The sequence below is a fragment of the Vitis riparia genome, chromosome 7, assembly GCF_004353265.1.
Source record: "Vitis riparia cultivar Riparia Gloire de Montpellier isolate 1030 chromosome 7, EGFV_Vit.rip_1.0, whole genome shotgun sequence".
NCBI lineage: Eukaryota > Viridiplantae > Streptophyta > Magnoliopsida > Vitales > Vitaceae > Vitis > Vitis riparia.
In genome coordinates, this window is record NC_048437.1 from 29,192,323 (window position 1) to 29,216,657 (window position 24,335).

The 24,335-nt window shown below is 37.1% G+C and overlaps 4 protein-coding genes across 7 annotated transcripts; 3 read left to right on the plus strand and 1 right to left on the minus strand.

Annotated features, from left to right (window-relative positions):
- The first annotated feature begins 3,891 nt into the window (after window positions 1–3,891).
- On the plus strand, window positions 3,892–12,459 carry LOC117919160 (serine/threonine-protein kinase Nek2). The gene is given in 18 exon segments (XM_034836266.1): window positions 3,892–3,934; window positions 5,429–5,562; window positions 5,708–5,774; window positions 6,498–6,525; window positions 6,528–6,562; window positions 7,463–7,467; window positions 7,764–7,811; window positions 7,932–7,977; window positions 8,104–8,174; window positions 8,291–8,334; window positions 8,464–8,513; window positions 8,604–8,685; window positions 8,786–8,835; window positions 9,554–9,627; window positions 9,790–9,841; window positions 10,822–11,260; window positions 11,263–11,285; window positions 11,595–12,459. Coding segments are annotated over 17 exon segments (1,836 nt in total). The 5' UTR covers window positions 3,892–3,934; window positions 5,429–5,476; the 3' UTR covers window positions 12,231–12,459.
- A 358-nt stretch (window positions 12,460–12,817) lies between these two features.
- Window positions 12,818–17,306, plus strand: LOC117918289. 4 transcript variants are annotated; one of them, XM_034834812.1, is made up of 3 exons: window positions 12,818–13,137; window positions 14,223–15,369; window positions 17,246–17,306. In XM_034834812.1, exons 1-2 carry the CDS (start codon window positions 12,856–12,858, stop codon window positions 15,327–15,329), a joined length of 1,389 nt encoding a protein of 462 aa, XP_034690703.1. In that variant the 5' UTR covers window positions 12,818–12,855; the 3' UTR covers window positions 15,330–15,369; window positions 17,246–17,306. The 4 variants fall into 4 exon arrangements, with proteins under 4 accessions (XP_034690703.1, XP_034690700.1, XP_034690701.1 ...); XM_034834809.1 differs by lacking the exon at window positions 17,246–17,306 and adding an exon at window positions 15,486–16,031; XM_034834810.1 differs by lacking the exon at window positions 17,246–17,306 and adding an exon at window positions 15,527–16,031.
- LOC117918288 (VAN3-binding protein-like) lies at window positions 15,522–20,940 on the plus strand. The gene is made up of 8 exons (XM_034834808.1): window positions 15,522–15,715; window positions 17,246–17,558; window positions 17,645–17,785; window positions 19,175–19,607; window positions 19,857–20,087; window positions 20,179–20,228; window positions 20,333–20,390; window positions 20,468–20,940. Exons 1-8 carry the CDS (start codon window positions 15,669–15,671, stop codon window positions 20,686–20,688), a joined length of 1,494 nt encoding a protein of 497 aa, XP_034690699.1. The 5' UTR covers window positions 15,522–15,668; the 3' UTR covers window positions 20,689–20,940.
- Window positions 20,941–21,292: 352 nt separating this feature from the next.
- On the minus strand, window positions 21,293–24,335 carry LOC117918290 (protein LIFEGUARD 2-like). The gene is made up of 4 exons (XM_034834813.1): window positions 23,755–24,335; window positions 23,545–23,658; window positions 21,858–22,015; window positions 21,293–21,732 (listed from the first exon to the last, which is right to left on the minus strand). Exons 1-4 carry the CDS (start codon window positions 24,002–24,004, stop codon window positions 21,526–21,528), a joined length of 729 nt encoding a protein of 242 aa, XP_034690704.1. The 5' UTR covers window positions 24,005–24,335; the 3' UTR covers window positions 21,293–21,525.

The window sequence follows — 24,335 nt, forward strand, 5'->3', positions numbered from 1 at the left end:
GGACTTAGAATTCAAACAAAAGGGTAGACTTTTTTAGGTTTTTTTTCTTTAACATGAGACAAGTTTGTCCAACCTGATCATATGTATAATTGAAATAAGATAGGGTTAAATTTAAATTATTTTATTTTTTTATTGTTAAATATATAATAATAATAATAAAATTATTTTCAACAAAATAACTTATAAAAAATTAAAATATTTATTTATTTATAAGATATATTTATTTTTAATATAATTAAAAATTAAAATTTTAAAAATAGCATATATGCACGTTTATTTAATTTTTATTAGAATAAGAATGAGAAATAATTTATATAAATAAGAGGAGGTTGTGAGGGAGAGGAATTGTGCTAACCCTCTAGTTGTCATCCATAGGCGTGTGCACTTGAGTAATTTTAAAGACTTGAAATCATCCTAAATTCATTTTCGGGAAGTTTTGTGAAAGTATAGTTGAGTTTTTCCAAGTATAATGATGTAAATAAGATATACGATGAACATGTAGGTTCACTGAACAAGAAAATCAAATTTTAAAAAAGAAAATTGTGAAGTAATGCTCAAACACCTTTTAGGAGCACTCAAACACTTATTGCACTCAAGCCTCGTGCTTAGACACCTTTTAGGTCATTTTTTTTTTTAATTTTTTTTTTATGCACTACTAATTACTTTTGATCGTTAAAGGGGATGAATATGTGTTTTATTTCAAAACCTCAAACTTAATTCTTTCAAAAACATTTTATAAAGGTTTTTAAAAGAAATGGCTAAGCTATTGGAAGATTAAAACCTCAAATAAAGACATTTTTGACAATTTTTGGTACAACTAGTAGAAGATGTCTTAAACCAATTGAATCGATTAGAGAATCAATTCAATTAATTGGGTTCTCTTGGTTGAGAACTAATCAAGCTCAAAAAAATTTTCTTTCTTCCAATAGTTGGTGTTCGACTAGTCAAGGTCTTGTTGAGGTTTGATTGAGCCTTAAAAATGTCAACGGTCACTTATAGTGTATTAAATACACCAACAACTAGTCAACTGATTGAACTAAAACTTGAATGGTTAAGACCTTTTTGTGTTATTTTAGTTGTTGAGTTGTATTTCTATAAATTGAAGAGTTTCATTGCATTTATTGAGAAAATAATGTTTCTATTTAATAGTTTTTCACCTATTTTCTCTCTTTTTAAACTATTCATTTAAGTGCATTGAATAAAAAATTGCAAATTCTTTAGTGTACCCTTAAAAATTCGTCATAGTCTTTTTTGTATTGGGCAACGTTTGTACTAGAATTAAGAGCATCAAAATCTCCATATTCTTTTTTTTTCCTTGAGTGATATAAACTTCAAGTTAGTTGGGAACTTGAAGGGACTAATGCCTATTGGAGTCAATGAATTCAATTGTAAAAAATGAAAGCATGGGTTGAAACCCTAATTAATGAAACCCTTATTTAAGAGATTAAGGAAAGTGAACGTAGGTGAGTTGTCGAATCACTATAAAAAAAGTTCACATTTATCTTTCTCATACTATTTAATTTATTACATTTTTAGGTGTTTTTCTTAATCAAATTAATATTGTTTTAGTTACCTTTACACATTATCATTTGAATAACTTTTAATCGATCCATAAATAAAGAATAAAAATTTAATTTCTAGTATGCTTTCAATCGACAAAGAAGGCCCATTCCTATTACCCTCGACACTTTCGATTTACAAAGAAGGCCATTCATATCAAATGGAAATATAGTAAAATAAGGATCTTATTTTAAAAATGAATTTTAAAACCTATGATTATAGAATAAGCCAATCGCATTTTGTCATGACGTTAACATGTTAATAGAGCATGATAATTAAATGAATTGTGTACATGAAATCATAATTACATTAATATGACGCGATAAATTAAGTATATCAAAATAAAATTTCATACTTAGTGAATCATATCAACAATTAACCTAAAAACTTCATGCTTTCAATCACTCCAAACACAACAAAATATGCTTTTCCACTCAAATTATTATCGTACCAAACAATAATTAGAGAAGAAAAGTTAGGGTTCAATCCACTAATTTAGTGGACAAGCCACTAACTATCCACCGTGAATGCAACTAAATAAAAATTATTAACAAGGATTAGCTCAAGTTGGTATCATAATGAAAATTGAAGAAAGGAATAATTCACATTAAATTTGAAGAAATAGGAAAAAAAAAATTATTGAATTTGAATTTATATTTTATTTTAATTTCTTTTATTATTTTTGTTCTTTTCATTTTACTTTTATTGCAAGAGAGGGCTTTAACTTTGAATTAATTAATTAAAAATGATGAAATAATCTCTATATTTGTGAATTTAGTTCATTTTATATTTTTATTCTAAGAATAAGCTAATTTTGACATAAATGTCATTCAACATTTTAAATATTTACATGTATGTTAAGAAAAAATAGTTATTTTTACAAGAAAAAATTGAGGGTATTTTTTTTTTATCAAAATGAGGTAAAAAATGGGTGATAACTTTGAATTAATTGATTAAAATTGATGAAATAATCCCTATGAATTTAGTTTTTTTTTTTTTTTTTATATATTTTTATTTGAAGGATAACCCAGTTTTGACACAAATGTCATTCAACATTTTAAGTATTTACATGTATGTTAAAAAAAAAGTAATTTTTACAAAAAAATAAAATAAAATTGAGGGTATTTTTGTTAAAATGAGGCAAAAAACGGGTGAAGAGTTAGATTTTTAAAATTGGATTTTTAATGAACTTTTGAGTCAAATCACCCTTTAATTTGTTTGTTCTTTATAGATCCCTGTTATTATATTTATGAGATAATGACAAAGAAAAAAAATTAAAATTATTGATCAAAGTTCACATCATATTATTTTTTGGGGAAATGAATTATGGTTTAAGCATCTTGATTTTTTTTTAAAAAAATTATGATATTAAAATTAATTGGTTGTGACTTTGCACCTCATGGGGGTAATTCCTTTAGTGTGGGCGTGCTCTATGTGTTAGGAAGTAGTTTTCATCACTTTCTTATGAAATTAATTCATAGAGAAATTTTGTAGTTTAATGTCCAAACCTAACACCTTTTAGACAAATAAAAATAAATAAATAATAATAATTTTTAGGATAAATAAAAAGAAAAAAAAATTAATATTCTTCAATGTTGTTATTTTTCTAAGATTAATTTATTTTCCCTTATATATATAAAACATTAAATTTGATGTCTTATTTTCTAGTGGAATTGGTATGACTTTAATGCAATTACTCAAAATGGTTATAAAATGATAAAGGTTGATAATCTCACTCTCGTACAAGATTATAAATGTTTTTTCTTTTTTCTTTTTAATTAATCAACTACATGATATAATTCCTGATATTTAAATTTTTTAAAAATATATTATATTTAAAATATTATTTATTAAATTAAAAGTCCGTTTGATAGTGATTTTAAATATTTTAAATATTTTTTATAATTGAAATTTTTTTATCATGATATCAAAATTTTGATGATAAAAAGATTAAAAATACTTTTAAAAAAATCAAAAAGATCCTGAAAAGAGTGCTCCTAGGGGAAAAAAGAATGAGAAACAATTCAAAAAAATTTGAAAACCCATGAAGTGTGTTTTACCCAAATGCATGAAGTACTTTTCAGAATCCACAAAAGCAGAAAGAAACAAAGAATTAGTAGATCCATTTGACCCACCACGCCTCTCTCTCTCTCTCTCTCTCTCTATTTGAACTTTGAATTTTTTCACTCTCACTTTCACCTACTTCTTTCTTCTTTTGCCGCTCCCTTTCTCTATAAAAAAACAAAGGATCTATAAAAATATATTAATTAAATAGTACAGATTTTCCTGTAATATTATTGTTTTTCCTCCTTTGTTGTTTTCTTTCAACCACTGAGCTAGAGATCTACTTCTTCTTCTTCCTCCACTTCTTTAGGTAATTTTTTCTTTTTTCAATTTTTGGGTGGCTGCTCTTTCTTTTGCTTCTTCTCTGGATTTTCCCAAGAAGATTTCTGAATTTTTTTGGCTCTTTTTTTATGTGGGTTTGTTCTGATTTGCCTTTTACTCCATTTGTCGGTAATGTTCTGTCTACTGTTTCTTGCTTTGCTTCTTCTTGCATTGGGTTTTTGTAAGAATTTCTGTTTTGGGCCTTTTTGGGGGTTTCTGTTTGGTGGCTGGGAAAGTGTCGGGTGAAAGAAGTAAGTGGGCAGCGGGAACTTTATGTTGAAAAGCGGAATAGTCGGTTCGATTGTGTTGTTGGTTATTTGGCTGAGTAAAGTTCGGTTTTTCTATTTCTGGGAAGTAAACAGTAGAAAATGTGAGATTTGAGCTTTCATTTCCTTCCTTTTCTTGGCAACCAAACGGAGGGCTGCTTCAAGATAGGTGTTGTTTGAATGTCCAATACCCCATTATGTTTCTTTTTTCCTTTCACCGGGCATTTGAAAATACATCTTGATAATGTACTATGAAGGCGTCCCATAGCCGCCAAATTAGAACTAAGCCCCAATTCTGATATGTTTCTTGAGAGTTCCTGGGGAAAACTATACTATATCTGTTTGAAGGGGGCGAAAGACTTGCCTATTTAGAATGTTATCCGACTTCAATTGTGGGTTTTAGGTTAGAATGCTGCACTTATGAGATGTGATATTAACTCTTTGATCGTGAAGCTGTGTTTTTCTTGGTTGTTTACTTCTAAGAGATCATTGAAATAATTGAGCATTTTCTTTCTGTATTGATTATGAAAGATTTGTTTCGTGGGTATATGTCTTCATCTAATTGCCTACCTCAAGTTAGGGATTTGGACTTGCTGAGGCTGACAAAACCTGCATAGCTGTAGGACAGTGCCGTGGAGGATAACGATTGAGTGGGAAATAGGAAAACAAATATGATTCTTGTTGAGGTCCTAACTGTCTAAGTGCATTGATTTTTGGAAGTGGTAGTGTTCTGGAATTAGGTCTCCTACGATTTTGTAGGGTATATTGATTGTTCGGATCTCTTGTCAGACATCTTGTACCCCATGCCCGTGTCTGCAGGGAAGTAAGCGAAGCTTGGTTAAGCTGAGGATGCTTACTTTATGGTCATAGTAAGTCTTTTAGCTCCTCATGTTACGCCTTTACGCCTTTTCTCATTTTGAGGCAACTCCCATGAATTCCAACTTTAACTGTTCCCTTTTGAGCATGTGACCCATGATGTGGGGTTTGGGCTTGACTTGTTTGAAGTTTACTGTTTTGTGTGCCTGATAGAAATGGTATCTAATGGTGGATATGTGTTTATTATTTCAATATTGATTCTTGCTGTAATATATTTGTTCTTCTTGTATGTCCCACACACTCAACCTCCAAACACTGTCCCTTCTATTTTATCTTCGTTTTCTTGGCTACTTGATAGAATTGGAACTTTTTGTTAATTTTGTTGTGTGAATACTTGCTAGGACTAAAACTTTTTGGAGGACATCAGGTGGGAGGAGTGAGCACAAGCTATGGATCAGTATGAGATACTAGAGCAGATTGGGAAAGGTTCCTTCGGTTCTGCCCTTCTTGTGAGACATAAACATGAAAAAAAGAAGTGAGAATGCACATTATAGTTTTTTTGGTTTCTCTCTCTGTAGTTTTTCATATTTGATTGAGATGTTAAAACATTTGAACATCATGATTACTGTAGATGTGTATTATATGGTGATTGTAATTATATTTTCTGTTATACTCTCAAGGTATGTCCTGAAGAAAATCCGCCTTGCTCGCCAGACTGATAGGACCCGAAGATCTGCCCATCTGGAGGTCAGTACTTTTATTTGTTTTGTCCTGCCTTCTCTAAACTTAAGCAAACAAAACTATTGAGTTATTTTTCTTTCCAGTTTTTTTTTTTTTTTTCGGATAAGTAAAACACATATATCAGCAAAAGGCAAAACGCCGCATTGCATACAGGGAGTATACGAACGACGAGGGGCCTCTCAACAAAAAGACAAAAAGGAACAAAAAAACCCACCGAACCCTTAACTGGAGGCTGGCCACTAAGAACCTATAAGGGAGCGAGGCTCCCACCCACTATACAATTTTTGTTTCCACCCCCACACATTACAAACAAAAGAGATTCTTTTGTTTGGGAGCATGCTTAAAAGGTGAAGGATTTTCCAATCAAAAAAAAAAAGGTGAAGGATTGCTTTAGAAAAAAAAAACCCATGCATACCAAAGAGAAAGGAAAAGACCATTTGAACAATTTGACCTTTTGCCAATCTGAGAACATAATGTTGACTGCTTTGTTGGTTCGGTGTGGGTATAAAAAAAGTGACATTAAGTTTTGTCAATGTCCAGACCTGGTTATGATTCCCTATAGTCTATATCATTTCAGATAGGTAAAACTCATACATTGCCCCTAATGTTCAAGTACCGAATATGGATTTGAAATAGATGTCATCTTGATAGGAACTGATGCAAATTCATTACTTTATGATTTATAAACTTTATATTTCTAAGATGCTGTATTTGTTCCTGTTTTGGCAGATGGAGCTGATTTCTAAAGTACGAAATCCATTATCGTTGAATACAAAGATTCTTGGGTAGAGAAGGTCGGACAAATAATCTCTTTGAAATAATTTTTGTTAGGACCTGTTGTTTTCCATTCTATAGTTGGTCCTTTTTCACCTTTTTGTTATTTTAACTCCTTTAGTTGGTGCATTTAGCTAAGAATTACCTTTTTCTGGCAATTGCACCAACAATGGTGCTGTCATTGATATTTGTTCTCTTGCCATTCTTCCCTACATGTTGGTTATAGTTTTCTTATTCTGAAACTGTGAGAGAATTGCATACCATATGCCTTTGATGCTTAGTCAACTTGGTCCTTGAGTTCTAGATGATGTTTGCCCATTCTTCCTATGTACTACCATATCTCTGTGGCTTGTTTCTATGTTTTTATATTAATGGTTGCCTCTTTGAATTGATAAATATTCACAAAAAAATTGGTCTGATCTCCATTGTTTTGCTGCTTTTGAAGCAACCTTCTTGATTTTTCTATTTTTCTGAGTTCCAAATGGAGAATCCCAAGTGTGGGCTTCAGGATTAGATCCTTGAACTATTGGCTTTTATATATGGGTCATGGAGTATGCGGCCAAGTTAGTTTGTAGACTTACAGGCCCAGAGCAAGGGTCACATTATTGGTTAGTCTGATAAGACTTGGTGAAGTTGTATCCCAATGATTATTTCTGTGACACTTTGGAACTTCATACAAGATTTTCCAATTGCAGCAACAGATTGACTGGTATAGCCAAGTCATGGTTGGTACAGCTGGGTCATGGATGACATGACTGAGTTATGAATGAGTTGTGTTGTAGTGTTGAGATGGTACAAGTTCCAAAGCCGCAATTGGAGGTTCACAAGTCTGAGTTTGGTTCAGAAATAGAAACTGATAAGTCATTAATACTCCAAGATTTGAATTCTATACATCTGGAATAAACTAGGTTGCGATGAAGGGCTTGTACTCTAGTGATCTGCAATGGGATATCACCAGTAACAAATGTGGCAGAGTGTTCCAGAATGATAAGTTTTTTTATATTTTTTTTTAATTTTAATTTTTTAATTAAAAACAAAGTTTTATGAACAGAGATAATTTTTATGGTGCTACTCTGCAATTAGGAATTAGTTTATCACATTCCAACTATGCTATGTTGAGCCTACCATCTTTGCACCATTATGAAACCCATGTATTCTAAGAAATTGAAATAACCTATTATTATCAGATTCTGCATTGATAATTTTTGTCTTCACTTTCAGGGTTTGCTATGTATGCATTGTTATAGGGTACTGTGAGGGAGGAGACATGTAAGTTTATGCTTCATGTTTAGTTCAGTTATTTGACAAATTTTAGACCATCTGTTTGGCATAATGATTTCTTTGCTACATGTGTGAACTTTGTATATTGCCTCTTCATTGTTCATACAGGGCAGAAGCTATAAAAAGAGCCAATGGTGTTCATTTTCCAGAAGAGGTTGTTACTCTGGCAGTGGAGTTCATTCCACTGCTGATTTATTGTTTTAACCTTCCTATTTTAAAACCTTGCTCTATGGTACTTCGTGTCATTTCTGTCTGATACTTGAATTTGACCTATGTGCAGAAACTTTGCAAGTGGCTAGTTCAACTCCTGGATGGCACTTGATATTTGCATGCAAACCATATTCTTTCATCGTGATGTCAAGGTCAGTGGAATCTCTTGATGCAACTGGTAGAGGTATCAGTTAATCTCTTATCTGTGTGAATATCAAAAACTATTTTGCTCTAATGGTGTTCTCCAATTGCTTCAGTTGTTCGAATATATTTTTGACAAAGGACCAAGACATACGTCTAGGTAATGAATCCTTCCTCCCTCTTCTCTATTGTTTCTGTTAGGCCTTATGTTAACTTGTCAGTCACTCATGCTTGCTTCTGTTCTATATTTTAGATGTATGGACTGGTTTATATTATATTTTGGATTCAGTTGATTTTGGTCTTGCTAAGATGTTGACTTCTGATGATCTTGCTTCCTCTGTGAGTAGCATGGGCTTATAGAATGACTTTTAATTTCATACTTACACACCTGCTGAATCTAATTACCATGTGTTTCTGCTCCTATTGCAGGTTGTGGGGACTCCCAGTTATATGTGCCCTGAGCTTCTTGCTGATATACCATATGGTTCCAAGTCAGATATCTGGTCTCTAGGTAAAGTATATCACTTTGAGCTTCAAGGATCATCTAGCCTTGATATGTGTTTATTCCTTTGTTGACTATTTAATAAACATCTAACATATGCCTTATCCAGGGTGCTGTATATATGAAATGACTGCTCACAAGCCTGCATTTAAAGCCTTTGTAAGTTTCTTGTTGTGGTTTGTAGAATTATTAGATTGAGTGTTGACTGGCATTCAGAAACTCTATAACCATTACCTAATTAAAATGCTTTATCTAGGAGGATGTATAAGTAGTTTATCATACCACATCTTGTGCTCCTGTTTGGAAAGCACTCATTTCTGTGTGCGTTAGTGCTAATATTATCATTGTTGCAGATCACATTCTTGGTTTTTTATTTTATTTATTTTTTATACACTGCTCATGTCATTGATTGTCGGTGATAAACTTTTCTATTTTCTAATGCCAATTAGCTAGTTTACACCGGGGTTAACTTTATCTTAAGGTCCAAAATAATGCAACTGGAAATGTTTACACGACATCTGAAAGGAACAATTCTGCTATTGGTAATGGATCTATTACCAAAAAGAGTCACAAAAAAAGAATCACCATCAGATAAATGGTTTTTCCTTGGAATTCTAAAAAGTGACCCTATATATAATAATAAATAGATTCCAATTAAGTTAACACTAACAATTTATAATTGTTTTAAATTGCGATTCCATTTTTTTGAGTTTTGATATGTAGCATTCATGATTTGTTCCCTGCCCACATCTCTGCCCATCTTCAGTACGTGTCTTGACAATTTTTTGGTTCAGTAATGAAATATTTGCTAGTTTGTGCTCCTAGTACATTGGCAAAAAAACTTACTGTAATATGTTTTTTGTTCTTTTTTGAGCAGGATATGCAAGCTCTGATAAACAAAATAAACAAGTCTATAGTGGCTCCACTTCCAACCATGTATTCTGGTGCATTGTGAGTTTTTTCCCTACTTCATGCACATTATACTCTGCATATTAGCGATCTTTTAACACAACCTGCATTTCTCACACACACACTAACACTATATATATGGCTTTCACTACTAAAATGGTTTTCCTGATCTATTTTCCTCCCTTCTTTTCCTTCCTCCTGCAGTCGGGGACTTGTAAAAAGCATGCTGCGGAAAAATCCTGAACTTAGACCAAGTGTATGTAATATTTTGGTTTATATGGCTTTTTATTTTATTTTTTTACTTTATTTTCATTAATGTGCATACAATATTATCTTGAAATAAGTGAATGGTTTACCAATGTACTTACATCCATAGTACTTAGTACTTGCATCCATAGTTCTTAGTACTCACCATCTGATGATTCCTCAAAGTGATCTCTGGGGTATAATATCGCTCCATAATTATGATATTGAAGTCTAATACATGATCCATTTTGGAAAAACTTGCCTTCCTAAAAGATTGATCAAAACTTACTTTCACAGCGATTGTCCATAATTTAAAAATTGTAATATACTATTGACCATATATTCTTTGGGGTTGTTCTCTCTGATAGTTGATGCATGTCTTTCTGTTGTTCATGTACATTAGAGTAATGCTTCTATGCTTCTTGACTATGTTGCATGGACTAGGGAGCAGAAATCAAAGTGTGCATGTCTAAATGTTGGATATTTGACATCCAGTTGGAATATGTGAATTTGGATTTGGGTGTATAAGAAAAATGAAAATATATCTTTTGCAAATATAAGCTAGCTATACATATGGTTTTTTCATTATCCCTAGTAGTTACATGAAAATTTCTATTAGATTACAAAGGTACAGTAGAAGCATGACAAATCCACATGTAATATTCTACCTTAACACAGGGACTTACTAGTTACAGCCATTTATATGAACTTAGTGTTGGGCTTGTTTTTTAGAGAACTATCATTGTTCTAATCTTATAAGGTTTACATTTGAAAAATGTGGGCTCAACTTTGAAGATTGGACACATGTCCACACCCAGACCCATACCCATCTCCTTGTACCCCATCCTTGTCATGTGATGTCAGACATGTGTGTGATTGTTAATTTGAAAGGTATGGGTGCCATAGTCTGTTGATAGTATTTACAATTTATTCTAATCTTTGTTTCTTTGGATGTCTCCACCATTCTGAAGTGTAGCTTTATTTTTCCAGGCTGCAGAGTTGCTCACTCACTCACACCTTCAACCTTACATCCTTAAGATCCATCTGAAATCCAATAGCCCTAGACGAAACACTTTCCCTTTCCAATGGTCTGATTCCAACTACATCAAGAAAACTAGATTCCTGGAGCCAGAAGCTGTTCCTATGTTCTCTGACAGAGAGAAGCGGAGATCATTCAGCAATGACAGGACCTTGAATCCTAGTATATCTGGAACTGAGCAAGACTCTCCTTGTTCTAGTCAAAAGATGCAGGAATTCTCCAGTCATTTAAATCGGAAGTTTGCTGAATTATCTGTTGGCAGCACTCATGAAGACATTGGTATTGATAAATCAGTGGTCACAAAGTTCTCAAGTGCTACCAAAACCCCTAGGTCAACACCATCAAAAACTTCTTCTACTCCTAGGAGACAGACAGCAACATCAAAGATATCACAAATTGCTCAAATCGTGATTCAGTAAGTTTTATAGCTCAGAATATATAATTGAATTTCTGCTTGTCTTAGCTTACACAGGGGAATTGATAGAAATGAGATGTCAAGCTCCCCATTTTCTTCTCAGAAATAAAATCTTCTCTATAACCTCATCCCTAGCACCTAGAGTTAGGACCCTAACATTGATGGTGCCCTGCATTTGTAGAGGGTTCCGATATCATGCATAAGCATCCATGCTTATGATGCAAGACTTGCCCATTAGCTGTTTCTGAAAACTTTTGTATGATCTTTTTGTGGGTTGATATATACTATATTGTATCTTTATATCTGCAGTTTCCAGTGTCACATACTCCAGTGAGCAAGTCTTCCTGGTCAACTCGAAGAGCATCACTTCCATTTCCAACAAGAGCTGCTACCTTAGAAACCCCTTACAGACCCAATGTTCGCCTCCTCCGCAGCGTGGAGTCTCCAGATATCTCTGTTAATGCCCCAAGAATTGATAGGATTGCAGAATTTCCTCTAGCCTCCTGTGATGACCCTCTTTTCCCTATCCGTAAAACTTCATCAACATCTGCTCAATGCTCTTCTAACTCACCAGATAGCGGTGACTGTTCAATCACAAAGGACAAGTGTACAGTACAGATTTTGGACAAAGCCTTTGTCAGGCAGAATTTCACTGATGCAGACCATGGAGTTCCTCGAAATGGAAGTGAATGCTCAGAGCACAACCCAACTACTGGTGTTTCTAGCCGCTCATCTTCAGATTCACGACAGCGCAGGTTTGACACCTCATCATACCAGCAGCGCGCTGAGGCATTAGAGGGGTTGCTCGAGTTCAGTGCAAGGCTCTTGCAACAAGAAAGGTTCGACGAACTTGGGGTGCTGCTGAAGCCATTCGGACCAGAGAAAGTTTCTCCCAGGGAAACTGCTATATGGTTGACAAAGAGCTTCAAGGAGACTGCAGCCTAGCAGAGATACTAATACCAATCTAATTATGTTCCCACTTGTACAATGCCTCTACCTATTGACATATCCAACTTCAAAGATAGGATCTCACTATCTGTTAACCGTGTCTTCTCACTTGAAGGCTGCTTAGAGACTTGTAATATGGATTGTAATATCACCTTATTGACAACTCTGTTTGAACCCGAAAGTGTTGGGAAAAATGAGGAAAATGGAAGTTTTTGGAGTCAGTCCATGAGCTTGTAAGTATTTATTAATCTGTTCTGCAGACATTGGAACCGTTCTTAAAACTTAAGAGGAAGTTTAGTGCCCGTAAAATTCAAGTATTGATATATATATATATATATATATATATATATATATATATATAAATTGATATGTCATAATAATTAAAAATTTTAGGAATATTATAATTATTTGTGTATTTAATAATTTTTAAAATGTGATTTGCAAATATAAAATTTAGTTAATAATAGAAGAAGATGAAGTTTGAAAACTATAAAAAAATTTGAAAATAAAAGCATCCCAATGGTTCAAAAGGGATAGGTAAAACGACGTCGTTCCAAGTGCTCCAAATTTTGTAGTGTCCACCGGCTTTGATGGATTGCCAGCATTTTGGCTTGGGTTCGACATGGAAGAAGGTGGAATTGTGGAGGCGTACGAGGTTCAGTACTCTGATCTAATCCTCCTGTCTTCTTCTTCTTCAAGTGGGGTTTCATTATCACTATCAGCAGCAGAGCTGTCAAGGCTTGAATCCATCTCTACTTCAATAATGGGAGCCCTAGGACCCTCCGGCCCCGGTCTCCTTGCAGTCACCGGCGTCCCCAATGCCTCCACTCTCCGACGGAGCCTTCTTCCCTTAGCCCGCAAGCTTGCGCTTCTCAACCCCCAAGATCGTAATCGCATTCTCAAGGTAACCCAATTGAAATTGCGCTAATCATTTTCCAATTCAGAAATTGGGTGGAAAGTAGTTTCTTTTTTGGGGTATCGATTCCTTCCGCTGAGAAGGGTGCAGTTTTGGTTGGGGGTTCTCTGATTTAGCCTGAGGGTTCTCTCATTTTCTCTCCACCGCAGAACAAAGCATGATTGTGTTTTCTCCGTTGCTGTGTAGAATATGCGTTTTCTTCGTCTTCTTTTGTCAATCGTCCCAAACCCTAGCCTTGGTTTTCTCGCGTAGTCTTGTCAAGCGGCAAAACCGAGGCCTATGGGGTTTCTGTGTTCTCCGTTTCTCGTCTTACGTGAAAACACTGTGTTGGCTTTTTTTCGTATTCGTGTGTGTTTGTTTGTTTGTATTTTGGGACAGACATCTAATTATATCAATGGGTTTTCTTCATTTCTGTGTTGATCGTGTTCTCTCATTTTCATCCCCTCCATTGATTTTATATGGAATTTCCAAAATTCATGTAATTTTTCAATGTTTCCAGGTTCCAAATACTTTAAGTAATTGCTGATGTGCAATGGAAATGGATGATAAACTGAAAAAGTAGTTCCTTTGTTTAAGCTTGAACTCTTAATTACCCTGAATCCGAGCTTTGTCAACCCGTCCTCTATCCTATTTCCATCATCTGATCACCATGTTTTGTGGGGTTGTGTTTAGAGCCTGTGATATAGAGCCCCATTGAAGGTCTTGAATTCTGTGAATTTACGTCTACATTGGGTTTTTTTTCTGTTTTCTGGTGATGGGTTTGCTTTTGTATTAAATCCCTTTTGACATGCTGAACATACACTTATTCAAAATCAAATTTGTTTTAGGATTGCGACTCAGCTAATCTTGTCTTCAAGAGTTCTTCTGGTTGATTATCGAATGCCAATAGCAACATTTGTTTAGAAACTTTGACCTAGATGATTATGATGTTAAAACCACTACCAAGCACACAGCATACACATACTTCACTCAACATATTTGCCTCGTTTTGGGACCAAAGTTTGTTTGGTTAGAAATTTTTATTTTTGGCAAGAATCTACCAATGTTAATTTTATTATTGATGGATTTTCCAGGAGCACAGCTTGGGGAGTGACGTTCCTTTGAAGAATTTGGATAGAAGTGTCTCCTCCTTTGCTATGCAACTCAAATATGAACAAGGTTCAAAATCCACTCAAAGTGGACCAAGTCATAAAGTAAATGACAGTGGAAGTGAAGAACAAGATTGTAATGATGTTTATGGTTTGAGCAAAATCCAGAATGAAGAATTTAAGAATCTTGGGAGTACTTTCAAAGATCTAGGATTTTGCATGATGGAGCTGGGGCTCCATCTTGCACGGATATGTGATAGGGCCATTGGTGGTGAAGAGCTTGAGCAGAGTTTGTTGGAATCATGCTCAGCAAAGGGGCGTCTTATACACTATCATTCAACGTTAGACAGCCTCATAATAAAAGAGATGGGGAGGAGAAAGGGGTTTAGCAAACAAAAGGCTAACCACAAAAGGGACCAGGAACGCCCCATAAGGAATGAGCAAACTGCGGCAGAATTTCCCAACTTGGGTAAAACTGGAGATGCAGGTAGTTATTGTTGCGATCCTTCCAACCTATGGCAGAAGTGGCATTATGACTATGGTATTTTCACTGTCCTGACAGCTCCGTTATTTATTTTGCCTTGTCATGCACAATCAACAAAAATGGAAGATCATTTTTGCAAATATTGTGAGCAAGAATGTCCATCCCCTAGTGGACACACATATTTGCAAATATTTGATCCTAATAAGAATAATGTCCTCATGGTGAGGGCTTCTCCTGATAGTTTCATTGTTCAGGTGGGGGAATCAGCTGATATCCTATCAAAAGGGAAACTTCGCTCCACCCTCCACTCAGTGTGCAGACCAGGAAAGCTAGAAAACTTGAGCAGAGAAACATTTGTTGTCTTCTTGCAGCCAGCATGGAGCAAAACTTTCTCTATCTCAGATTATCCCATGGACCACTCTGTGGTAAGTGGCCAGCGTGATGGAATTCACTGTGCTGGGGAGGAACCCGGTAAACTAACTCGAGAAATTCATAGAATAGTTCCTCCACTTGCATCACGGTTGAAGGATGAAATGACATTTGCGGAATTCTCACGTGAAACTACTAAGCAATATTATGGTGGCAGTGGATTGCAGTCAAAGAGATAAAAAGCTCCTTGGTCTTCAGTTCTGTAAATCACTGTATTTGGTAAATCCTCTGTATCCATTCTGTACCAAATCACTTGATTCTTTTTTGACTGGAATTTAACTTGAATCCTTTTCTTACACTGCTGTTTCTTTCCTCCTGACTATTGATGCATGAAGACCATCGAATGTTTGCTCAACTTCGGTTGCTAATGCTATAGGTATGAGTACATTATGGCAGGATCGGTCACCCAGGCAAAACCAAGCCACCTCCAAGAAGAATTGGCTCTGCCCCACTGATCCGTATAGAGCGAAGTAGCTGCCCAGTGATCCCTAGGTAGCACGTCTGTTTGTTTAGTGTTCATGCCGCTGCTGCCGTTTCTAGGACCGACCATACCTCACCTGCACAGGTACCTACATAGTGTAATGTTGGCTGCATATTCAACATAGCGGTTCGACTCGTGTGCCTTCCAAAACCAGGAGTCTTGGAGCCTGCCGTGTACGATTAGCCAGCCTTGTGGCTGCAAAAGGATTAGAAGGCCCCCAAAGCTATGGTTCCCAGCTGGGCTATGATAACTCCGCATCCCGAAGCAATGCTTTACTCCTAGGCACATTACACTAAACTGTCCTTGTGTCATCACCATGTGGAAGAACAATAAGTCTAATACACCAGGAAACTCTGCCACATTAAAATTCAAGGAAAATCAAATGGATGTTCCTTGCTGAGACATTGATTCTTGCCCCGTGTTTGGGGTTTTACGTGAGTCATTGTAAATAATTTCAAACGCCAACCATGTCCTTTGTTTTAGCTGGAGGGTGAGGATGGGCTCAAGGCTTTAGTTTATTTACATATACAGAGACTTAGGATTACAAACAAAACCCTAGACGAATGTCCTTAATCCTCTGCTGATGATATTACACTTCCTTGCAGGCATATTTGTTAAAGACCCAGAAGCAAATGAACGGAGCCCACCCCAAGAAACGCCTGTGACCCTGAAACTGGACTGTGACCATGCAGATTCCAGATTCCAGAGTAGTGCTAAATGAAAGTATAGAAAGACAAAACAGTAGGGAGGTGTTGGGTCAGAAGCACAAACAGAATGTTGGTGTAGAACAAAACATTTCCACAGACAATTCAGTTCCCACTTCGCTATCTTTATCATCCCCCATCCCACCCACCAGACCATCACCACTCCTTATTCAAATTCCCTGTAGCCATGAACTCACTTTTGTCCCCCGCAAGTCACAAATTCCTATCTTCACATAGACCCATCTAAATGCACAAAGATAAATGATAATTATGATATTAGTCCCCCCTATGAAGAATGATTAGACAACATTTTTTGGAATTGTTTTCAGGGACATATGAAAAGAAAGGGTATTTGCTTGGGGTTTGCCCAGCTGAGTTTTCAGTCTCCTTTCAGCCAATTTTGAAAAATGAGGAGGAAATGGAAAAGCACATTTGAAATGTGGATTGATCAATGAGCAAAAGAGGCAAAGGGAATAAAGGCTTGCCCTTTGGGCCAGCAGTGATGTAGTAAGAAACAAACGACTTTAAAAAGAGAAAGCTGCTGATCTTCTCCTCTCTCTCCTTGCTTTTACACATACTTGAAGAACAGCTCTCCCTGAAAAAACAAAAAGGAGAGAAGCTGAGATAAAAAAAGGAGCATGATGACGTCTCTAGGGCACGCCTCCTCAGGGGTTGTGCCATAAACCAAACAGAACAGGAGGTGGACAGATGTGGAGGGTGCGCCCACATGTGGGCCCGTGGGCCCATGCATCGGGCTTGGGGATTTTGAATGGGCCCCCCACAAGGGTGGTTTGGCCCATTTTTGACCAAGGAAAAAAGGCCTATAATAACCCAACCCCACTACTGTTTCAAAAACCAAAGCCGAGCTACTACTGTCTCACTCTCTCTTTCTCTGGTTTTTTTTTTATAGCTGCATGGAAATGGACCACGGAATCGGTATCGGAGGGCGGCTGCCGGAGACCCCACCGGAGCCGATGGAGTTCCTGTCTCGGTCGTGGAGCGCCTCGGCTCTTCAAGTCTCCAAAGCTCTCCCTCCTCCTCCTTTTCCTCTTTCTTTTCCTCATCCTTCTTTTCATTCCAAGGCTGCCAGCTCCGCCACCATTCCCGTCCACGAAGACCTCGCCGGAGAGTCCGAGGAGCCGGTCACCATTGCCGGGAACCCCTTCTCTTTTGCTTCCTCTGCCACTTCTCAGCTCGTCCTCGAACGCATAATGTCGCAATCAGTTAGTAATTTAGTATACATATTGCCGATGTTTTTAGCTTTGAATTGATCAGTTTTCTCATTTATCTGCTTGTTATTTTTGCTCAGGAAGTGAACGCAATTACGCCTGGGAGGTTATCACACAGTAGTGGACCATTGAACGGTGGGCAGAGCTGTGGAGGGTCTCTTACAGAAGAAACAGACAGCCCGCCAGTTTCTCCTTCGGATGAGTTCGACGACGTCGTTAAGGTCATGCATCTTTCTTTTGATCCCTAGGTTGATTTCTAGTTTATTTTCTGCTTCCTGGGACACTGATATCACATGGGGGTCTTGGCTTCAAAGCTGAGTGAGAGCCAAGGACAGCAGAGCTTTCACTCCTACAGAAAATACCCAGAGCCCACTGACTTGGGATTGCTTTTATCATTATTCTTCCAATAAAACAATAACTTTATCATCTTTTACTTTTTTTTTTGTTTTCTCTTTTCTTCTTTGAGGTGGGCTACATAGCTAGGGGTGTCTCTTTGGATTCTGAGGTCCATGACTTATGGGTATTAGGCTTAGCTGTAGTGTGGCTGAGATTCTAGGTTTGAAAAGGGTTCCTTGGCTGAGCAGACGAAAAACTTTAGTGGATTTTGGCTCCATGACTTCAAAAGATGATAAAGGAGGAAAAGGAAAACCAACCTCACAAGTTACTTAATCATCAATTTTTCATAAGCAAAGTACTGATAAATGTACGTGTGGGACTCGTCACTGACGTCTTATCTCGTGTTGATATAATTGTTTTCAGTGACAATAGGTTGGTGATGGTACCCAACTGGGATCACATTGGAAAGGAAAATATTTTATATTTTTGATATGGGAAAAACCCCTTAAATAAATATCCTTAATTAAAAATATTACAATATATATATACAAGATTGGTCATAACATGTACCATTACAGCATTACTCCCAGGAAAAATGCTTTTCTATGGTCATATAGTACATTAGGAGAAACCCCTAAACAATTTTTGTGATTTGAAAATACAGGCTATTGGGTTGTTTTTCTACTGGTGAATTGAGAGGAGGGTGGTGCGTAAGAGGAGATTAATTTAGGGAAAGGTCATATCAGGTTTCCCAAAGCGGTTTTGTCTGTTTTGGGCAAATGAAAGAAGTTGCAGTGTGTGTGGCAGAGCCCTTGTTCTCTAGCTCTTCCCTCCCTTTTACTCCAAACACAAGCCATATCAGTGATAGGTTGGGCAGAGGGGGTGGATGACAACCGCTGTCTCCTCACTGATTATACATTGAAGCCATCTCTACTATAGCGCTGCTCGTGTTTGAATTTTGTGAATGTCCTTGATGTTTCAAGACTTTACTATTTATCTGTCATGTGGGCATTGTTCCAGAGATGAATTTGTCTAACAACTGGACCCAAAAACCTAAAATAGTATCAATTTTTATAGGAGTCCAAACACACCTTTGTCTTACTGTGGTTTTTGTTATATATATATTCGTTTTTCAAAATGCTTGAATTATTTTGAATAGTTTTAAAGTGATGAGACGTTTTTTTGTTGAAAACATTTTTTTGCTTCTCTTAGGATTTCAGTTCATTTTGGATTCTTCGTCACTTTGCATCTCGTATTCACTATTATGCATGCAGTTCTTCAGTGCAAACAACACCCTCCAAACCCAGTTCTTTGGCGGCCGGAGTGGTCCCGGCAGCGGCGGAAACACCCCTGGGGGTGGAGCTAGGACAGTTGGGAGGTGGTTGAAGGACAGGAGGGAGAAGAAGAAAGAGGAGAGCAGAGCTCAAAATGCCCAGCTCCATGCGGCTGTTTCGGTTGCTGGTGTGGCTGCTGCTATAGCAGCCATGGCTGCAGCCACAGCGGCTTCATCTGGGTCAAGGAAAGATGAACATATGACAAAAACAGACATGGCTGTTGCCTCAGCTGCAACGTTGGTGGCAGCACAGTGTGTGGAGGCTGCAGAAGCAATGGGAGCTGAGCGCCACCACCTTGCTTCAGTTGTTAGCTCTGCAGTTAATGTCCATTCTCATGATGATATCCTCACTCTCACTGCTGCAGCTGCCACAGGTACTCCACAAAAGCGCATTTTTCTTTCTTCATATACATTATTGAACCCATTGCGGTGCAACAATGCTTGCCATGACTCTTATAGAATAGGTCTGCAGGGTGCGACGTTGTTTGGCTTATCTTTATCGGACATCAATTAGTTTTCAAATGAGATGATCAAAATCCGATATAAAGTCTGAACTTTCAAGTTAATTGGTAGTTTAATGTGTTAAGCAAAAGATGAATGGCATATTTTTTGATGTATTGCAGCTCTGCGAGGGGCGGCGACCCTGAAAGCGAGAGCATTGAAAGAGGTGTGGAATGTGGCAGCAGTTATACCAGTGGAGAGAGGGATCGGAAATGGTGTTAGTGGTAATGCTAATAACACTCAGCCTAATGGTAAGAACAGCAGTGAGACCTTTCCCAGAGAGAATTTCATTGGTGTCTGTAGTCAAGAGCTGCTTGCCAGGGGCTCTGAGCTTCTCAAGAGAACTCGCAACGGTAATTAGTCTTTCAATTTTGTAAATTCTGTCAAATGCTACTCACAAATGTACAGATTCACAGATTCATTACTAGTTTTTCAATGGTGCAGGTGATCTTCACTGGAAAATGGTCTTTGTTTACATTCACAGAACAGGCCAGGTGGGTTTTATGATTGAATGTATAAATATCATGATTGTGACAAAGAAGAAATGTTGGGTCCATTCCTGTTTTGATTTTTACAGTATCCAATCGGTTTCCTTCAGGTGATGCTGAAGATGAAAAGCAGACACGTAGCTGGGACCATCACCAAGAAGAAAAAGAGTAAGTTCCAATCACATTCTTAATTAGTTAAAGGCAGGCAACAGGATGAGAAAATATACTCTTTCCATGATTTGCAGTTGTAGTCCTGGAGGTGGTGAAGGATATGCCGGCATGGCCAGGGAGGCATTTGCTGGAAGGTGGAGAGCAGCGCCACTACTTTGGGTTGAAAACAACACCGCGTGGAGTTGTGGAGTTCGAGTGCAGGAACCAGAGGGAATACGATATCTGGACTCAGGGCGTTGAGAGGCTCCTCACCATTGTAGCTGAGAGAAGGAATAGATACCGAGAACAAAAATGAGCTACTACTCTGCAACAAGCGTTGGTTGCAGCAGGCAGTGGCAATAGATGATGATAGTTAAGAATTAAGCTTAAGAGGAACTCAACATGGCAGTAGCTTTCCTTGTTCTCTGTGTAAAAAAGGACTAGAAACTTAGAAGTAGATCAGTAGTAGAGGTTAATTTTAGGCTTGAATGTGAAAGAGAAATGATTTTGAATGATTCTAAACCACCATGTGGCTTGGCTTCTGGCACAAGTATCAGTCATTGCATTAGATTCTAATCCCATTGAAAGAGTACAACACTCAAAAGCTTAATGACCCGTAGGCAAGGGATCAATTCCTGGGGCCCAGAATCAATACTCTGATTCCCAGAATCATATTCTGGGGTCAGTTCAGATTCTTATCTACATTTTTCTACCTTTTTCTAGAATGGTTGTGATTGCCTGAAATAACTCAAAACAGAATCACACAGCATACACTCCAATGATCTGTGAAAAAAATCTAATTATAAAGCAATAGGATTTTGAGATTGCCTAGATTTTCACACCACCTTTCCTTAAATTTGAACTAAATATATTTAACCACCATAAATTGAGGTGAGTAAAAATAAGAAATGAGAGAAGTATTTGATGAAAGTTTACACTAATGATAGTTAAATGAATTTAGTCCAAACTTCTATTTACTGTTACCAGATACAAAAAAAGGGGAGAGGCATTACTGAGTAGGAAAATTCATTATATTTAGTGGCGAGAAAAATTACAAAAGCCAACAGAAAATTGTGACATTACATGCTTCACATCAATTTCTTGTCATCCCAAAGAGGCAGAAAAGAAAACAGAGATGGGGAAATAAGTCCTCTTAAGTGTCAGCAGCTCTGAAAACAGTTAGCAGGGCAAGGAAGAGGTTGATGACGTCTAGGTACAGAGAGACTGCAGCCCAGATGTATTCGTCATAGGAGTAACGTTTGATCAGGTTGTCCGTGTCATATATAATGTAGCCACAAAATATGAGTGATGCCAACAAACCATATATCATCACTGAGAGTCTACCCAGGGGAAAAAGTATCTGCAAGACGAGAAATAAGGATGACATTGGCATATTCAGTATACCCATCTAACCATTGGACATAAATTTTGAGTTTTTTCGAGGGTTTGCACAAAAAGAAAATGGGCAAAGAGAGAACAATGTACCTGAATCAAAGCAAAGACCATAAGCACAAGAATGGCACCAAACAAGAAGGGACCCAGGAAATTGAAATCATAGCCTCTCTTTGCCGCCCAGAATGTGTAGAGAGTGAGACTTACAACTACAACAGTTGTTAGAATGACAGATTCCAGAATAACCTTGCCTGTTGCCAATGGAAACAAATAGAGTTTAAGAGGTCATCTGACTAATCATTAAATTCTTTCGCTGATAGAATTTCAAACTTCAATTACAAGTCTGTCCATGTGGAAACAACGTGAATCAAGCTTAAAATAATGATGACTCATATTGTGGTATAAAATCGTACAACGAATCACATTCAACAAATCACATTCACATTAGCAAGATTTTCCATAGACTTGGGCATTAAAAAAGTTTTGAAGACGACAACCTAGTTCTCACCCCTCATAAACCCTAGCCCTTAATCCGCATAATCCATGTGTCCAGTTCTTAATCTCAATAAGGTGAAGACAACAATCTACCATTTACTCCTCCCAAATCCTAACCCTTAATTCACATAACCCGGATATCTATTTAATCGGCTGCTGTAAAATAAGTAAGAAAGCCAAAGGTGTGACAATTAGAAATGTCACAAGAACTTGCAGCAAACTTACCTACTTTACTGCCTCCAGAAGTCAGCATCCAATACCAAAACCAAGATGAAATCCAAGACCAAGGAACCAAAAATATTAGCAGTTAGGCGTTATCAAACCATACCCCTTCTACAAGTACCTAAAAGTCCAATAGTTTATAACTAATGGATTTGTTTATGCAATTCCCTCCTAAAAGTTTATAACTAGTAGGTTTATGCAATTTCGCTTCCAAAGAGCCTTAGCCTGGAATTTTGGCACTCAATTATCTTTCATTTCCCGATTATAAAAGCTTACTGTTTACAGTAAGCATGGATAAAACATTTCGATTTTTTGAAGAAAGAAAACGTTGCACAAACCAACAAAAAGACCTACACATGGGAAATCTTGTTTGAAACTTCAATTTTAAGAATGAAGTTGCAAAGAATTACCCTTCACATGTAGCCTTTGAGGCCTGGCTCAAGTGGTAAAGGGTTGGGGAGGGTTTGTGGGTGGTTCCAGATTCAAGTCCTGATGGGGACAAAAAATTTACAAATCAAGAAAAAAATAAAAATAAAATAGAGGATTACCCTTCTCATGTGTATAAACACAGCATAGGGTTGGGGAGGGTTCGTGGGTGGTTCCAGATTCAAGTCCTTGATGGGGACAAAAAATTTACAAATCAAGAAAAAAAAAGAAAAAGAAAAAAAAAAGAGGATTGCCCTTCTCATGTGTATAAACACAGCATTATTCTCTGATCGCAAATTTAACTTAAACATTTTCTGTTGGTGCCACGGGCAAAACAAGGATGTCTTTGCTTCACCACATTCAATACTCTGTTTTGTGGAATTAATCTCATTAACAACAGAGGTCTTTAATGATGAACACCAAAAGCATTTGTATAAACAGTTAAAACGAATGGTTTGTTTCAAGATTCATATACAAAATAACATTAGGACCCATTAACTTAAGATCAAAAATCAAAACTGAGATCCTCTCACCACAAACTATGATTTCTTTCATTCAAACAAAATAAAGAAAAATAAGAACTAGGGTTCCATCAGTTCAATCAGTTTAACAAACATCAAAATTTAAGAGTTCTTACCACTCGTAAATGCACATGTCAATCCAACAACAAAAGCGAGAGAAACCGTAAAAACTCCAAGAAGAAGATAGTTCACCGGATGCCGCTGGTGATAGTAATACAATGGACACAACACTGCAATAATTCAAAATCCAAAAAACCAAAAAGTCAAACCACGAGTCCAAAACAAAAGAAAACAGGAAAAACAAAAGCAAATGGTACAAAACATACCGATAAAAGGAACGAAGATAAGAACAATGTAGAGAGCCAGTCCGGCCCCGGTGGAGACAAAGAAGTAAGCGATCGGATGTACAGTAACTACGACGGCGGCGACGGCGATTGTGAGAAGCAACTGTACAGCCACGATAGAGTATATCTTCCGAATAAACGCCCACCGGAGTTGTGGATTCTCCAGCATCATCGGATATAGTGGCCGCGCTCCGGCCTCCACGTCAGATTTCGGAAACGTCCGTTGCCACATCTTCGCAGATTGAAACAATCACAATCCACCACACTCAAATCACTGAAATCAAGAGAATGAATCAGAATACCTTGGCGAGAAAGTGTGAGAAAATTTGAGTGAGAAAGTTGGGGGTTTGGAGAATGTAAAATAAGCGGTTCTGGGGATTATGGCGAGAAGAGGTGGGAAGGTTCTTGATTCATCGCGCCCGTGTAAGCAAGTTGACACGTGGGAGAAAGAGCCCAGTCCAACGTGGATGAATCTGGACTTTCTGGACTTTCTGGACCTTTCAGGCGAAATCACTTTACCCTTGTTTGGAAGAAAAGAAAATACTTAGTGCTGTGATTCTCTT